This window comes from Silene latifolia, chromosome 7 (genome assembly GCF_048544455.1).
Source record: "Silene latifolia isolate original U9 population chromosome 7, ASM4854445v1, whole genome shotgun sequence".
In the NCBI taxonomy this organism is placed as follows: Eukaryota; Viridiplantae; Streptophyta; class Magnoliopsida; order Caryophyllales; family Caryophyllaceae; genus Silene; species Silene latifolia.
Genome location: NC_133532.1, coordinates 2,193,473 through 2,212,387, shown reverse-complemented (window position 1 = coordinate 2,212,387; position 18,915 = coordinate 2,193,473). Strand labels below are relative to the sequence as shown.

Below are 18,915 nucleotides of genomic sequence, written 5' to 3'. Positions count from 1 at the left end.
AGCTTCTTCTGACGATGTTTCGGAGCTATTAATGACCTCCCATGTTGCTGGCTGGTTTGGGGAGGCCCCTTATTCGCGCAATCTTGTGAGCTTTCCGTATTTACTCTCTTTCTCTTTTAGTTTGCATTTCCTTTCCATATTTTGGTACAATGAGTGCATTGTACGGTTTGGTTTGGGGAGGTTATGCATCCATATCTGTGTCTACATCTTGTTTTTATTGCATTTCTGTTATCACATTTAATTTATGTCTGCATTGTTGTTTATTTCCATAAAAATTCAAAACTTCCCTAAAAATTAAAAAATTTCAAAATTTCACGTTTAATTTAGCATATAGGTTGAGTCGGAAAGGTAGATTTCCGTGATGATATTGCACTGTAACTTGTCATTTTTACTTGAGCCTTGCACTTTATTGATAGTTATTAGCCTTGTCATACGCATAGTCTACGAGTTTCTGTTTAAATATAGCTGACTGTTTAGACTTGACCTGATAAATTGGCAAACTACTTGATAAATTCTGAGTTTTAGAGCCATAACTGGTGACATTCACGACCAGTTCATTAGAAATTGAGAGTAGTACTCCTTGCATAGCATGTTCATCATTTTTGCACTTTTATGACATTCAATTTCTTGTCAAATGCACATATTCGGGTTTGTGGTCGGTGTCACATGCAGGGAGGTGCTTGCAGATTTCCCTTTCCTTATAGTTTTCACCCATATAGCTCCACATTAGCCAAATTTGCCTTTTCGACCCATCAGCTACATCGCAAACTAAGCCTGCCCAGTTAAGCTAGTTAGTATATTCTTTTGCGGTATGTTTTTCCATTGCAGTTTGGTCCGTATTTCTTGTTTTGGAGTAGTTGGAAAATAGAGGAAGGAGGAAAGAAAAAAAAAAAAAAAAAAAAAAAAAAAAGAAGAATTGAGAAAAAGAAAAAGAAAGACGTAAAAAAAAGAAAGAAAAAAAAATGAAAAAAAAAGAGAAAAGCTGAACGTGAGAAAAGAAGAAAAAAAAGAAAGAAAGTTTGAAAAAAAAAAGAAGTTTGGTTGTTTCAGTTAGTTATTTCAGACGGTGTCGGTTTTTTACCGTCTGACTCCTCTATTCTTATTCCATATTTTTGAGGAGATTGTGTTTAAGTTTAGTGAGTTGCGTGCCAAATGAAGGGCACTTGTGGTTGATTTTTCAGTCAGTTGAGATTCAGATGGTTTCATTATGGTCCTGTTAGGAACTAGCTTGACGCTTTTACCTCCACATTTCCATAACATGTTTTACCTTTTCTCACCTGAACCTCACTTTTCCCAAACTATTTGTAAGCCCTCGGCTGTGACGGACATTATTGGTTGGAGTGTGTGCATTAGTACTTGAATTGTCTTTCATTTTTGTTGCATGCATGCTATGTAGGTTGCAGTTAGGTGAGTGACTGTCCTTTCTTCTCTCTTTTACATATAACATTCACCCTTTGCTTCATGAGAGAAGAGTGACCACGAGAGAGTCCGATTTTGTTGGTCTTGCAAGGTCGATAGGTTGGCTATATTTCAGAACAGTTTATAACTCGTTTGCGTATTGACTGCTTAGCTATAACTGTTAGTTTTTGTTGCATTAAACTGGTTCAAGTAGACAAGTTAAGCTAGCTCTGAGTTATCATTTCCGTTCCATTAGTTGCATTTTAGTTTACTCGAGGACGAGTAAAGGTTTGGTTTGTTAAATATAACCCTTGATAATATAAAAGCATATTAATAAAAGATTATGGAAATAAAATTTCCTTACATTGATTTGATGGTAAATATGGGGACAATCTAGATCACCTATCTAGATTGTTCTTGTGCTAATTAAAGATGGATGATCCTGCTAGTACAAACCTCCAAAGAGAAGGTATCCTTCAAGAAGCGCCCAAGAACAAAACACCCAACAATCAAACAAATACTAACTAGATATTTGTTAAATATAACCCTTGATAATATGTAAATAATACTAATACACTTAGTATTTTCAATCTTTTATTACTAACAATCTTAGTAAAAATGATTTTATTATTTTAGTGAGATGAACCAACTTTTCATTCACATGCAAAATGCACAAGTGAGCAAGTGAGAAAAATTGAACAATTCTTGGTCTAAAAAGGAGGGAGTGGCCGGGTGGAGTAGATTTAGTGAGGGAGTGGATTTTCTCTTTTTTATGTCCAATCCACTATCACATGGAATAGAACAAAAGATAGAATACGGAAGAGCATAAAGTAGAAGTGAAATGATTATGTTTATAATCATCCACTTACACTTTATTTTACACGGTCCAATGCCCATTTACGGGTCCATTTTGGTTCTTATATTTGTCGCACAAATACGTGTAATTTTACTTTAAACATCGTTTTATGTTTAAATGCTTCCCGATTAAATTTATCCAAAACACTCCGTAAATATACGTGTACCGCTACACATATTATTTACGTAATAATATTAATCACATTAATCAATTAGTACAATTTTAGAGAATTAACAATTAATTAACTCAAGCCCGTCTCATTAATTTTTATTATTCAATTATCGCATAATTAAATAATAAGTGCCGCGCCTCGAGTTCGTAACTCGAAATCTCTCTAAAAAGATCGACTAACCTTTTAGTCAATAAATCAAGGGAGTAAATAAATTGTATCTCATACAATTAATTAGTTATCAATTGGGGTTTGTTCCTTTAGGTGTGACCGAAAGGAGTAAGTTGAGTACCGGCGTCACACGACAATAACGTCAAACTCTAGTCAGCCAATCGTTATTGATTTACGTTAATCAACTGACGAGGATTATAAAATAAATATCCTTATGATATTCCTTTAATGAGATTTATGATGTAAACGCACAATTGTGGAGGACACTAAGTCCAACACTTCAGCTATAACACTCGAATCATCATCATGGTTATACTAGCTTTAGCTATAACTTTGGAGAGCACCCTTGGCCGCCTATCATGCCGCCACTAGGGTTTATTCGTAAACCCTCATTGCGCTCATGATACCCATAATAAACATACAAACAACATACGATATACAATTAAGACATTACAACATTAAAACATCCACAAACATGCGAAAACATGACAATAAACAATCAAACATGTACCAATCATACAAATCAATCATTAAATCACATTAATTATATGAATTGGCATAAACACAATTAAAAGAGAAACACCTAGTTACCTTATTAAGTGGTCGGAATTTCTCACTCGGAGCTTTTACTTTTCGGTTACTTGTCGTTAGGAGCACCTAGACCAAAACAAAATTTATAACTTCACAAAAAACTCTACTATTAGTAAAGAGGCAAGTAGAGGTCGGATCCCAAGGGATGGGTATTGATATAGGATTTTCGATTGCAAGTAGCGGTGTCTAGGGGTGTCATGATTTGGGGTTGAGATGAGAAGATCACTAAAACTAAATAGCAATAAAAGTAAACAAGCAAGATGATTAAAAAGGGATGTAAACTATTGATTAAAAGCACTAGGGTGTCATGGGGTCATAGGAGATTCATGAGAATTGATCATACAAACATATTCTCAAATTATAAGCAAGCAATTATTGTTGTGATGGATCGAGTTGGTTTATATCTTATAATCCTAGGAAGGTTTGGGTCCCGGAGCCGAATCGATTAGATTGTATAACACCTACAAGTCGACTTAATCCCTCCTACTCAACTATATGCATGGTCTAATGAGACTCGAGTTGGTTTATGTCTTACAAGTCTCATTGAAAAGGTAAGTGATGGGTAAAAAATGCAAGGATTCATAGGCTCGGATTTCATCACACATAACATGTGCATAAGTTGAGATCACAACAAGCAAGCAAATAAACTATAAAAACATATTAAATTAAGCATGAATCATCCCCCATGTTGGTTTCCCCTAATTACCCATTAACCCTAGTTAAAGAAACTACTCACTCATTATCAAATTTAGCATGTTAATAAGGTTGTCAATCACATTAACAAAGCAAAACATGATGAATAAATGAAGATGATTAACAATAATTAAAAAGGGATTAAGAGGATTATACCTACTAATGATTCCAAAATAAAGCAAAGAATAATAGAAGTACTTGATGATTGATTGGAAGATTGTCAATCTCCCAATAATAACCCAAATAATCTTCAATTACCCAAAATAAAAGATGAACAAAAGAGAAATCAAGGAAATGAGATTTGTATTAAGACTTGATTAAAAGTTGATTACAAGATTAAGAAGAGATTAGAATGACATAAACTACACTAGAGATTGATAAGAAGAACATGATTATCTAATTAGACTAATGGGGTATTTATAGTGGGGATTAGGTACACAAATTAGGGTTTACTAAGGGCTTAAATGACGATTAAGTCCTTGAGGAATCCCTCCTCTTAAAAGAGATGTCGGTCTCTTTTTTGCCAGTCTTTCATAAATATGTGAATCTTTCATGGAGCATGAAGAAAGGACGTATGGGACTGTAAGGGAATCCGAGCGTCCAAGGTGTCGGGACGGGCGGATTTCCTGGTGGCTGGACGGGGGGATTGTTGGCAGGACGAGCGGATTGTGGCGTTGCTGGACGGGCGTCCCTTCTGCAAAGACGCTCGGATTCCCCTCGTCTTGGACGGGCGTCTTCTTGGTTGGACGGGCGGATTGTGTCACGGCTCCCTTTCCTTCTTTTCTTCTTCTAATAATCCTCGGGGATTTAGTCGGGGATGCAAGGATTTCTTCATCATTGCCCATCTACTATAATATGTACAAAGGCCTTCTAGTCTTGTCTTCTCTTTGATGCTTGGTCATTAGATTCGATCAATTTAGCTCCATTTTGCCATGAATATGCAAGGTTTGCACTCCTTTCCTACCAAGGAAACATAACCTCAAAGAATATGAAAAACAAAGAACTAAAGATAGTAAATGACCCAATTATGCACTAAAAAGGATAGGAACGAGGCTAATTCGGGGACTAAATGTGCTCAAATAATGGTCACATCAAATATCCCCAAACCGAACCTTTGCTCGTCCCGAGTAAAGAGGAGACTAAACTAGGACCGTTATTTAAACTAACCTAATAGCATAGCCGATATGAGACAATTAGCGGGTCTCACTCCGCCCCTTAAACTCACAACAAGACAACCATGAGGTAGGGTGCCTTCTTGCAAGGCAAGGTGGGTCTTGCCAAAATGGCGACACATCCAAACATTAAGCACACGAAATCAAATAATGGATGTATCTACAAAAGAATAGCCTCTTTCCTCATCTAAGTGGCGGAAATTATCTACAAGGGAAGCAATTCAAGGGTACACACTCCTTCATAGATGCAATTTCTTTAAACTACTAAGCCTAGAAGGATACCAATAAATCATCTCTAAGTTGTGTCAAGCTAGGGTACCTTTGTCCTCAATCGTTAAATGCTTTTGTCAAGAATAGACTCCCTATGGTGTTAGAAACACTGGAGGATAGCGGAATTCTCCCTCTTGCCTAGATAAGAATAAGGGTCGTCCCCTCTCTATCATGCACAAAAATGGATACGATGGATAAAGGGATCGATAGTATTTGAGTTTCATTTGGGAGTTTGCTTTGTTGTTGTTTTTCCCCCCAATTTCTTGTGGCATATAACATTTGAGAACACTTTCTTTTTGCCATTTTTTTTTATTTTTGGCATTTCAATACTTGACAACTTTTCAACCTTTGCATTTTTCTTTTGAACATTTTCAAAGTCACCCCAATTAGTAACGAGGGTGCCTTATATTTGAAGCATAGGAGTTCTATTTTTTTGTTACTCCTCTTTTCTTTTGATGTATTTTGCAAACTTTTTATTTTCTTTTCTTTTCTTGAACTCACATTTTTGAACAATTTCTTTTTGTGCCCATTCTCTTTTATGACAAAATATGGTAGAACATGGATAAATGATGGTTTCATGGTTTCAAGGGTCACCTTGGAAGAAACGGTAGCCAAGGAGTTATCACACCACAAGGTACTCTTGACTAGGCCTTAATCCATGGGTCAAAGGATACTAGCATGACACATCCTAGGGTGTTTTACAAGTATTCTAACAAGCAAAGTCTTAATAAGAAAAAGCATCTACTAGGGCCTTATATACACTTGTCAAGCTTCCCAAATAGACGGTTTCACAAAATTTTTCTAACATGCAAACTACATGCCATGATGCAACTAACATATATACAACCTAATGCATATGATTCTACCAACTAGTATGCCAAATAATCTAAATGCAAGTGCTAAATTCACATTGTTTATACCGCATCAATCAAAATAAAGCCACATAGTCATTAACATAAAGAGGAAAAGGAGATTGGAAAGATCATACCATGCGGTCTTCTATATCCTCCTGTCTCGGATATGGCGTAGTCGATCAATGTGAACAAGGATGAACAAACATGATATATACAAACAATATATACAAGACTACACTACAAAGGAAATGAACATGTTTTTGGATTTTTCAATTTTTCAAAAATTTTATGGGTTTTGTTTTTATGAAATTAAAAGACATATTTTTGTGATTTTTCGAAATTTTTCAATTTTTATGCATGTTTTTGGAATATAAATTCCCATCCCCTACTTTGTTTTGGACATTGTCCTCAATGTACATATAGGAGTAGGAGTGAAAAAGAAATACATGTTTTTGGATTTTTAAAGTTTGTATGGAAATTAAGTACAAATGCAATATGATATGAATGACTGAATGCACTAACTAAATGAATTTCTATATGACATATATAACAAATGAATGCAATCTAAGTTAGACTAAGTGATGCATGATTTCTAGTAAACTACGGTCACCTATGATCAAACCTCCCCAAACCGATTTAAACACTATTTCTAGTGTAGAAAAGAATAGGATTGGTCATTAGTGACTATGCATGAATTCTAGTCTATATGCAACTATCTACATGAATCATGTGAGATATATTACAATGCAACTATACTATATGAACTAACTAATGTAAATGCAATATGGAATATAATATAAATGCATGTGAAGACTAAACTAAATGCAATCCACTATAAAAAAGAGAGAGGGAGAGAAGAGTATAATACAAATGGAGGTGGTGAGGTAGGTATATCTCACTCGTCATCATCATCTTGGGGGTAGCCATACCTACTAGAGGTTCCTCCTTGGTCATACCCTCATCCTTGACCCGAGTATCCTCCACCTTGACCACCAAAGTTCCCGGATTGGTGCCCTTGATTAGGGAACAAAAGATGTGGTTGAGCCCAAGATGGGTGAGGGCCATTAGGGTCGATGTACCCTTGTTGTGCCATTTGATAATACTGAGGATAAAGGGCCATATAGTTGTCGACCCTCCCTTCATGCACCCCGAGATCAACTCTATTCATAAGGTTCATCAAGTCATGAATGCCCGGAGTATTGGGGATTTGTGGTTCGAATTGCGTATAAGGAGTAGGGTATGGTGGGATAGGCACATAAGATGGTGGGGGGGGGGGGGATGGGGCTTGCCGGTATCCCACGAGGTGGTTGTGCTTGGCGGGGTGCTTCCTCTCTTTGAGGGTGGTTGCCGATGATTTGGATGTCGAGAAGGTAGCTCGGATTAGGTGAATACGGGCCCAACCTTAGGTTGGTACCGGGTATATTCCACCCCGAAAGAACAATAGAAGTGCACCCTTTTGTGAACCATTCTACACTCCCTTCTTGAGTGTAGGAACACCATCGGTGTTGGTTGAAGACGACGTCTTCATCAATCAAAGTACTCCCCTCAAGGGGTGTATAAGTCCCATATTGGTTGAACCCGGGACAAAGGTAGTTTTCTAAGATAGTAATTAGACCTCCCATCACGAAGGTCTTAAGTTGGGTGTTCCCTTGAGAGAAATCAAAGAATCTCGTAAGCATCTCAAGGGGGGTATTGAAGTTATACCTCCTTGTCCCCCGGACATTTAGATAGGACTCAAGGAATGTCAAATCGAGGAGAGTGCACCTATCTTGCTCATATCTCCCATTAATTGTGCCGGCTACGAAACGTTCGGTGATCCGAATCACCGGGTGTTGAATAGCAAAGGTGTAGCATTGTTTTTGGTGGATGAAATCCCTCCCGGAAATAGCCTTCCATAATAGGTCCACATCAAAATCGGAGGGTTTGTTGATGTAGTTTGTTGGCACAACAAGATCAAAAATATAAGCAAATTGGTCAAGTGATAGGCTATGGTCCATGTTGCACAACCTAAACTCCATACTAACATTCTCCCTCGTGTTCGAGACAATACGAAGGCTACTCAAAAATTTTAGTAAATTAACAGTTAATTAACTATAAACATCATGTTTAAATACTTCCATAATTAATTCGTCCAATTCACTCCGTAAATATACGTGTACCACTACACATATTATTTACGTACTAATATTAATCACATTAATCAATTATACAATTTTAGTAAATTAACAGTTAATTAACTAAAACCCGTCTCCCAAAACTTATTATTCAATTATCGCATAATTAAATAATAACTGCCGCTCCTCGAGTTCGCAACTCAAAATCTCTCTAAAAATAATCGACTAACTTCTTAGTCTATAAATCAAGGGACTAAACAAATTGTATCTCATACAATTAATTAGTTATAAATTGGGGTTCGTTCCTTTAGGTGTGACCGAAAGGGGTCAGTTGATCACCGCTGTATCACGACAATAACGTCAAACTCTAGTCAGCCAACCGTTATCGATTTACGTTAATCAACTGACGAGGATCAAATAATTAAATATCTGATGATATTCCATTAATGAGATTTATTATCTTAACGCACTATTGTGGAGGACACTAACTCCAACAATCTCCCACTTGTCCGACACAAGGTGTGTGCTACCAATTCTCTTGTCTGTTTTAATCTCCCACTCAATGCAAGGTGTCTTTCAGGTCGCACTTGCACATGAACACATCGCGAGTGGTTTTCTCGATCGGGAGTGTGACTACCTGACCGGAAAAATCTCTCACAGATTACGTTCGAGCGTGGCCACGCATTTGTAGTCATTAACTTCTCGAGTGGCCTTGAGATATAGTTACCCAACGTGGGTGGACAATTCCTGTATGCCCTATCTATCCTATTACACAATACAGATCACCATGACCTAGTAAATGCCCTTTTGGCCTCCTTTCACGGCACGACCTAGGACAAAAACCAAAGTCACTCGGAAGCTGCACTTGCTCAGATAATAGTCTCTAGTCAAAAGAATCGACTCATTAGAACATCTTAGAGATCCCCGCCACGACCAGGCGTCTATAATAGAACTTAGGGACTCTCTAAATGGTCATTGTCCGACAAAGTGTCACACACTCTGCCTATGTAATTGACCAGTCATCACATATGACCTTATGGTGTTGAACAACCATCAATCGACTTACAATCTAGTCACTCCGAGACGTCACCTCATTAAGTGACTAGGGACAAAATACAATGTTCATCTTATTCACTTGAATATTGTTCAACATTGTCTCCACAACTTATTCAGATAAACAAGGTATTCTGGTTTTCAGTCAAACTGAATAATTGAGTTCTTAAATAAACTCTAACAATGAATGCGATCATCACTTATGTAAATATCAATACTCTATCAAATATTTACATAACGATCTTTAGCAATTAAGGTATACTCTTCAATCACATTGAAATGACATAACCATCATGTCTTCCTTATGCCAACAGCTTTGGTTAGAGGATTAGCAACAGTTGCATCACTCTAATTTCCATTGCAATTTTCCTTTGTTCTATGCAATCTTTTCATCACATAGAGCATTTCTAAGTACATGTCTAAACAAGTTTTTAGACTCTGGTTCTAAAATCATTCAAACACTCCCACTGTTTTCACAGTCTCTTGGGATAAGATATTCGGCTAACAGAACTACTCTAGTCCCACTAAATTCCGGTTATCAACTATCTCTTTTACAACATCAGATGTTGTAATGTACTTAGCTTTTCGTTCATGATTTGTACGCATAACACTTATACATACACATATTTCATATGACATCTTTTATGTATGACTCCTCATACATATCTTCGTAATACATGTATAACTTCTTATACATATATGTATAACTTCTTATACATATTATTCTTTATGCACATAACAATCTTACATGCTAACCATTCCATAACGAGGCCCATAACATCTTATAAGCATAAGAATGTTTCCGTGTAATCCTTTTACACAAAATTCATAAATTCCTCCAAACTACAAGAGTAAATCCTCAGTGCTTCTAAAGTACTCAAGGATGCTCTTGATAATCATCTAGTGACCCTAACTAGGAAATGATTGGTAATGACTTCTCATATTCTCAATATGATAAGTCCAGATGAGAGAAGCTTTTAGAATATATAATAGATCCTGCAGCGGAAGCACATGAGATCATATTAATTGTTCAACAACTTGAACGAGCCAAGAAATTTATCACATAAGTGTCTTGACTATAATTCTAATATCCATGGAGATCTATCTCATTAGATCTGGATATTTAAAATGCGCCATGCTACTCTCAAGTATTCACTCGAGAATATTTCTAGTCACTAATATGTCAAACACACATTTAGACTAAGAAATATCACCTTAGCTACATTTCTAGTCACTAATATGTCAAGCACATATTTAGACTAAGAAACTTACTTTAGCTCCCACTAAAGTCCATGTATCATCATGTTATCTCGACACTCGAGTAATACCGTTTGATAGACTACATGATTGAACCCAAAGTTCCAACTCTTTGATGTATATAGATCACAAAAGGGATCTTTCAAGCATCCTAGGCTTCTTAGCATTGATGAAACTTCTCCCAAGGAAAAACTTTCGTTATACTTTTGCCTAAACTCATCCTCATGAGAGGCTATATTGCTAAGACCATACGAATTGATAAAGGCATTTGGGTTGTTACAAACTCTCTATAACAAGCCCAAATTTTAAACATCTTATGTAACCTTTATGACAAGATCAAGGTAACCAACCAAAGTATTCACCTTAAGTCAAGTCTCAAAAACATCTCGTGTTTCCTTCCTTATCGCATCGTGTGCAAGGAGATCAATTCGAATTGCATGGTGACACGCCATCACATAGAGTTCATACTATAGAAAAGCCTTTGATGTGGGTTTAAGATTCGTCACTTTTGAAAAGTAACGCAATACTATCGCAAAATTATCTCCTTATAACCACTGAGCCACAATAAAGAACGTCTTCTTGCATTATACTCACCACTGAGCCTTAATAAAGAACGTTTTCTTGTATTGTACTCAGTTTGTGGGTCTTGGACTTCCGCAAGTTCAAAATTTCTCCCACTCTGTCTTCCAGAAAATGAAAATCTTTCTAGAAAGACAGCATTACGAGCCACAAACTCTTTGTTCTCGTTTTGGAGGAGTAAAAACCAAGTGGTTCAATTTTGGATAACCCTTACAAATACATAAATTGGTTCTGAACATAAACATTTATGGTCCCAAATGTATAATAATGACAAGTTAGGGACCCTCCCTACCCATATCTCATATGGAGTCATTAAGGCTATTATAGTCGGGTTTTAAACTTTTAGTGAGAAAATAGCTTACAAAATTGCGAAAAACCTCAAACTATATCTCATAAAGTTCGGTTTATATACTTGACTACACCATACTCTATGCTGTCCCAAGGAGAAGGTATTACGTGAACTGGTTCACAATCTTCTTAGTGATTATCAAGGTCATTACTTGATATTACCCATTTGATCTTCAAATTCAATACTTTGAAACTTCCGATCAACATCTTGATCTTGAAGTGATATTGGTTTACTACTTCATTTTGAAAAAATTCTACGTTTCAAAAATTACTTTTATGTTTTATTAAATAGATATGAGGTTTTCATATCTACTTAACATTACGGTAAAAGTAACCAAGTATGTATATTACCAATTATCGGCCTTACACATCCGTATGTATATGGTCGATCACCTCACTATTGTGTTCCTTTACTGCAAAAGAAAAACATAATACATGCAGACATACCATAAGATTCACAATCAAATGGTTGTTCAAATGTGCTTTTCGTGTACTCGTTTGAAACGAATTTACTTGAGGTTTGATCAATAGGGTTCACTAGATTAGATACTTTAAAATCTACTAGATAGTATAAAGTTTTCATGAAGAATGTAAAATTCCTCTAACTTAAGTGGTCTAAATCAACCACCAAGTTATCATAGGAATAGGTACAACATTTTGCTTTAAATCACATAAGTGATGCCTTCTATGTATAAACATAGATGATTACATTCTTTTAAAACCAAATTTAGATACATTTGTCCCCATCGAAATCATTGCTAATATAGCACCATTTCGATACAAAATGTCTTATGCTAGACGTCTTACGTTTTATCAATTAATGTAAACTTCTTTACAAAGAAATGACCCATACTTAGTATGTCATACCAAGATAGTGGAACTAGCCTATCCATTGAGTAGATGTCTCTTTCAACTTTGTTCTATCGCATACATCTAGGGTTGATTCTTCTTAACTCCCACTCACTTTCACATTCCTCTTTGCTTCAATCAAGCAAAAATAAATCTCATGAAGACCTCTCTTCATGTCATTTGTGATATTTTATACACTTAGTAAGAGTGAATTACTATAAAGTGAGTGAAACATGTGGCAAAATCTCAACTTCTTGCGAAATTGGACTACCTAACCGTTCAATTGTTATCCTATGCCTAAATTCTTTAGCGCATAAACAATCGATTTGGCTTTTATTGAATTGAGCCATTTGCCGGTATTATATTGGAGTATTATTTGTGTTTTTGAAAACTCTTTTCGTAAACATTTAAATTACTCTTGAGTAATTAATATGTCATCATCATGACGGAGGTGTCACTTTCGAAAGCAAGACTCTCTTGATAAAATTTGACTCCCTTTTAAACTCGTAATATGAGTTTGCAACATGAAAATCCCTTTTTAAATATCTATGGATGTTAAGTTGTATAATAATCGCAATAATTGTTGTAAGCTTATGTAGGTGAATTAGTAAATCATGTTACCAATCATAGCTACCGAATTCCTTCAAAGAAACCGCTTCCTATGAAAGAACGAAACGAGTATAATAATAAATAGAGGATGAAATGCGCGATGTCATAGTAAATATGTTAAAGAACAAAAATAGGACAAATTAACATTCAATGTTTTAAAATACTTGTGAAAACATGTTCAACAAGTTTTAGCATTTATATAATGACCTCCCACTAAATTATATAAATGATTCCAAGATCCGTCTTTAGACAAAAATGGGCATCGCTTGGGCGAAACATCCCATAATTGTGTAAATTCGGTAAGTCACGTTGACTAATTCTACCTCTAGAACTCTTGGTCGACGAATTTCCTTAAATCCATCTACTAGCCCCGGAACACAAGACCGTCTTATATCCCGTTGAGTCCAACCAATTTTGGCGTGTGATAACCGCTTACCACCCTACTTACTCAAGGTAAAAAGAGAACACCCCGCACAGCGTGGCTCTAATGAGCAAGAGATTCATAGGTGTTACTAATTGGTAAGGCTAATCTCAATTTTAGTTATGTGAGAGATCTTGTTAATTTAGTCATGAATTCCCTTTAAGTGAACTAAGTCGGTGAATGTAAATGACGTGAATTGACAATCGCGAAGATAAAATGCATGTGAATGGCGATTTTGGCATGCGCGAAAATAAAACAAGCAAACATGTAAGCATATGAATAAATCCTAGTATGGCCACCTAGTTAATAAAAACTAGTCTATTACATTTCGGAAACCAACTCCTTGGTCCCTTGCCTCTCCATTCCATGAGTGGCTCTTCCTTGTGGGATTTGGAACACCTTCCAAAAATAGACTCCGTCTCGTTGTAATCCGTCTTTTGGAAACGCCGGTAAAATAACTATTACAAATGAATTACATAGCTATTCCTATTATACATTAATTAATAAAATAAATAAAACTATTAATTAATTACAAACCGACGATACGAGATCGTATTTAATTACAAACAAATCGATATTCCCATTCATTTCGGGTAATAACGATTAAAATTAACTAGGCCATACTAGGTACAAAAAGAACTTTAAATAAATGACAATCATTCATTCAACTTAAATAAATATGCTTAAAATGCTGTAAATATGATGGCAAAATCGCCCTACCTATAATTCATTGGTATCCATCTCGGTTTTTGTAGATTTAATCGATTTTTAACATGTAAAAATCAATAATTAACTCTTAAATCTCATTTAAGTCCAAACTAATTGTCCAAGAGGGCTGATTTATATCGACGACGTTTTAGTAAATATCGACGACGTTTTTCATAAAAAAGACGATGACTGCCCTTTTGACTTTATCTCTCTAAAAAAAATGCTCTCAAACTCAAGCAAATTAATAACAAACAACAACAACAACAACAATTAACAATATGTCGGATCACGATTCAACGGTACGTAAACAACTTAATCATTTGCTTAATTTATCAATTTTTTTTGCGCATCGTTCATTCTATTCGATAGTTGAATTACTTGACGTAGTAACTTAGTAGTAGCGAATGTTTGAATTTTTTGCGTAATTTGAAAAATGACCCCCGAAAGATGAACCATGGCCAAAGTTGGAAACCAACGTTCTGACCACGGGCCAAACGTTGGAAACCAATGTTTGCCACGGACCAAACAAAGGATTTCCACGTTTGGCCATGGTCCAACAAAGGATTTCCACGTTTGGCCGTGGTCCAAAGTTGGAATTCAATGTTTGGCCGTGGTCAAACGTTGGATTTCATTGTTTGGCCGCGGTCAAATGTTGATTTTCATTGTTTGGCCGCGGATTAAAGTTGGTTTTCGTTGTTCGTCCGTGGTTGATCGATAGAAAGTAATGTTTGGCCGTGGTCGTTTGTTGGGTCTCGTGTTTTAGGCATGAATTACTCGTTTTCTACTCGTTTTTACATGTTTTTATTTCGTTTTACGCAATTTATGTAGTTTATGAATCATTTTTATTGTCTTACTATAGTCCTTATTGCTTGTAACAGGAATCGTGGGAGGATTTTGGCGAGAATCCAATTGATTACAACCCGTTGTTTGAGACTACAATAGTCCTGTAGTGGACGATGCTTTCAATTGGGCTCAGAAAATCGCATTTGAGAATGGGTTTGCTTTGGTTAAAGCAAATAATGGAGCTAAAAATAAGAAAAAGAACGGGTTGTTGGCAAGTTATTTTCGATGTAAAAGACATGGTAAACCAAAAGAATTGGACGATCTTGAAAAGCTAAGGAGGTCGCAGAAGTGTTCATGCAAGTTTCGTGTACGTGCCGTTCAAAATTTCGTGTCTAAAAATGATAAAGAGACGGTGGTGTGGAACATTGTAACCTCCGAGGGTGCTGGACTACACAACCACAACATAGCCGTTCATAAGGACGGGGATCGACACTTTGCGGGATTGGACGCGGAAGAGAAGGCATATGTTAGGCAACAAACATTGGCCGGGGTTCTACCGATGGATATTAAAAATGGTCTTCATTTGAGAACCCCCGAAAAACCTCAACCGTAAAGCACCCAACTGTATAATGAAACAAGGAAAATTAGGAAAGAAGAAATGGGTGAAAGAAACACCGCTCAGCAGATGTTGGCTCTAGCGGTAGAAGCGAAATACGTCCACTGGCACGAGATTGATTCCAAGTCAAAAGAGTTGACTCACATTTTCATGGCTCATCCTGAAGCGATTAAGTTGTTCCGGGCTTATCCTTATGTCGTCCTCATGGATTCGACTTATAAAACCAACATTTACAAGAATCCACTCATTGAGATGGTTGGTGTGACACCCACGGGATCTTCCTTCTTAATTGCATGTTCGATGATTCCTACCGAGTCTGACGTGAATTACAAGTGGCTGTTGAGAAAGTTAGATGCGATTTTAGATGCCACCGGAGTAGCGTCCCCTGCTGTATTTGTCACCGACCGAGAATTGGGTTTGATCAGGGCTCTTGAGCAAGTATTTCCCTGGGCTAAGCATTTGTTGCTTAGATGACATGTGAACAAAGCCGTCAATGCAAAAGCCTTGACAACATACCAAACTGAAAGTATGAGGAAATTTGTCATCTCAAATGAAGAAGACGGTTGGTTTAGGGTAATCAATTCAGTTACCTAGGAATCGTTTCAGTGTGCGTGGCAGTGTTTCCAACGTAAGTGGCCGAAAATGGAGGATTATGTACGGACAACTTGGGGTCAACACGCAGGGAAGTTCGTTTTATGCTATACAAACGAGGTCTTACATTTTGGTAACACGACAACTGCCCGTGTTGAGTCAGTACATACTCTAATGAAGGCTTGGTTGAAGTCAAAGCATCTCACACTTGACTCCATGTGGTCCTGTATCCACGGCATGCTTGAAAGTCAACACTCAAAGATTAAGAAAGAACTCGAAGATGAAATGAGTAAACCAAGGAGAACATCTCGTACTTTCTCCTTATTGCAAGGAAACGTGTCTACTAAGGCCATAGAGATAATGGAGAAAGAACTTACTAGAGGCCTTGCTTTGGGTATCGGATTGAATGATCGATGCCGACACGTGATGCGAACGACTCATGGATTACTTTGTGCATGCAATTTGGTATCTTTGCACGGAAGAGGTAGGAGGGTCCATCTCGAGGATATTCATGTCTTTTGGAAGACATTGGTGTATGATATTCCTCAACAAATGCCGAAAAATGACGGTGATTTATGGGAGAAATTAGTGGATGATGTGAGGCACAGTGACCCGGTTAAACTAAGGGCGGCCATAGACTTGTTGCGTGATTTCCACCACCCAGAGGACCAAGAGATTTTGCCACCCCCTATTAATGAGCACCCGAAAGGTCGTCCGAGAGGTTCAACAACTAGAAACAAGTCGGGTTTTGAGCATGCAGAAAGGAAGTTCTGGACACCAAGTACTCACTTGATCCCGCTTGGTTGACCTGTTGGGGCTGGTGTCCTTTACAGTTAGTGCAAGGACTTACAAATCTCTAAAAGGATCAAAGGGCATACTTTTGGTATTATTATCAGTTGATCCACGTTTATCAATAACGGTTGGCTTGCTAGATAAGTTTGACGTTATTATCATACAGATGACGGTGATCAACTGGTCCCTAAAAGTCACACCTATAGGATACGTTTGAGAGATGTGACAGTATGAAAATACAGTCATGTTGATGCCTAATATGACTAACCAGTTAGTCAGAGTTATTGACTAGTAATTAGTCAAACGCGATGTTGAGATAATTATTTAATACGGATTAAATAATCATGGCGAAAACGAATTAAGCGGTTAATTTGAAAATTGAATATAAGCAATTATATTTAATTAATGTATATTGAATCAATCAATTATACAATATTGTCTTTGTCGGACACGTATTAATATATCGACTGAGTCGTGTTACTAGTTGACATTTTAAACCGATAACCGATGACGATTTATAATTGAAAACCCGTCGTATACATTTTAGCGAGACGAGTCGGACCATGAGTGAAAATGAGGAGAAAGTGGAAAGCCCACTCACTCCCCATGAAACCCATGGACCGGGTGAACAAAAGGGAGGGCATCTCTCTTTTGCAGGTGATCATCTCATTTTTACAGAAACTAGGGTTTTGGAGATTATTCCTCTAAAACCTAGATCTCACATCAGAAAACCTCACAAAATTCTCTCAATATTGCAAGGCAATTAGAGAATTCTTTCTAGCACAAGGGGCATAGTCTCAGACGGTCTTGGGTGCAACGATTAGGAGGAAATCTACTTTGATTTCTGTTCATTACGCCGCATTTCAAAGGACCCGAGGTTGATTCTTGTTCCTTATCGTTTCTCTATTGTATTTATGTTTTATGACGATAATCGCATGTTAAATTTACGTTATAGTCCTAAATTTAAAGGGTCTTATACGGATATTACCCTACAAGTGGTATCAGAGCGAGGCCACGTATATTTTTCATTGTGATTTTCATAAAAACGTTTTGAAACGATTTTTATTGTCAAAAAACCGTGCCATGTATACACGGCTGTTTCGATTTTGTAAACCGTGACATGCTTGTTCATGTCTGACCTTGATTTCGTTTTAATTTTGCATATTGTTATTTTATACTGAGATTATAGCAATATGTTAAGTTTTGTCAAATTTGTTGATTTAATTTTATACGAATTAGATCAAATTTGCAATGGTTTTGTTTCGACAAATCTGTTTTCACGAGGGTTTTAAAGTTTCAGCAATGTTTTCCTCTCGATCGAGCCATTTTCTTGTCGATCGAGAGCTTTTCAGTGATGTTTTCATTCGATCGAGCACATGCTTTACTCGATCGACCTCTTTTTAAAACCCCACTGTTCGATCGAGAGGTCCTCGTACTCGATCGAACAATTTTGCTGACTAAAGTCCTCGATCGACCTCTAGTTCTGTCGATCGAGTACTTACTGTTTGGTGATACGTGCATTTTATATAGTCTTTTTAGTCTATTCTTGCACGCATCTTTATGCTATTTTAGTAGTTATTTGCTACGAATATGCCCCGAATTGCATACTTTGGAAGTTCTTGTATTAATTGCAGGAATGAGCTTAGAGATGCGGAATCAAGCCTAAAACATGTCCCTACGCATGCATTTAGGAGATGAGTTGAGTCGGAGCTTGGAAAGTGCTATTTTGAGATGCGCATTGGAGTAAGGAAGCTAGGCGAGCCAAGAGAGTGCTTCAATTTGCTAGTTCCTGCTTGTAAGAGCCATATCTCGAGTTCTACAACAGCTATTAAGGTGATTCCAGTTGGAGGTAAAACCTTACCCTCTTAGATTTCCAACGCCACCAACCACGCCCTGTTTGGCCAAGTAACGAAGAAATGGCAGCCGTTTGAAGTTCAGTGCGCGAAGTAGGAATTACGCGCTGAGAAGTGCTCGATCGAGAACCATTGTTACTCGATCGAGAAAGCTTATGTCGAGACTTT

The 18,915-nt window shown here is 37.0% G+C and overlaps 1 protein-coding gene across 1 annotated transcript; it reads left to right on the top strand.

The window, feature by feature from the left end:
* The first annotated feature begins 16,153 nt into the window (after nt 1-16,153).
* LOC141593150 (uncharacterized) lies at nt 16,154-16,909 on the top strand. The gene has a single exon (XM_074414104.1). It carries the CDS (start codon nt 16,154-16,156, stop codon nt 16,907-16,909), a length of 756 nt encoding a protein of 251 aa, XP_074270205.1.
* The last annotated feature ends 2,006 nt before the right edge of the window (nt 16,910-18,915 follow it).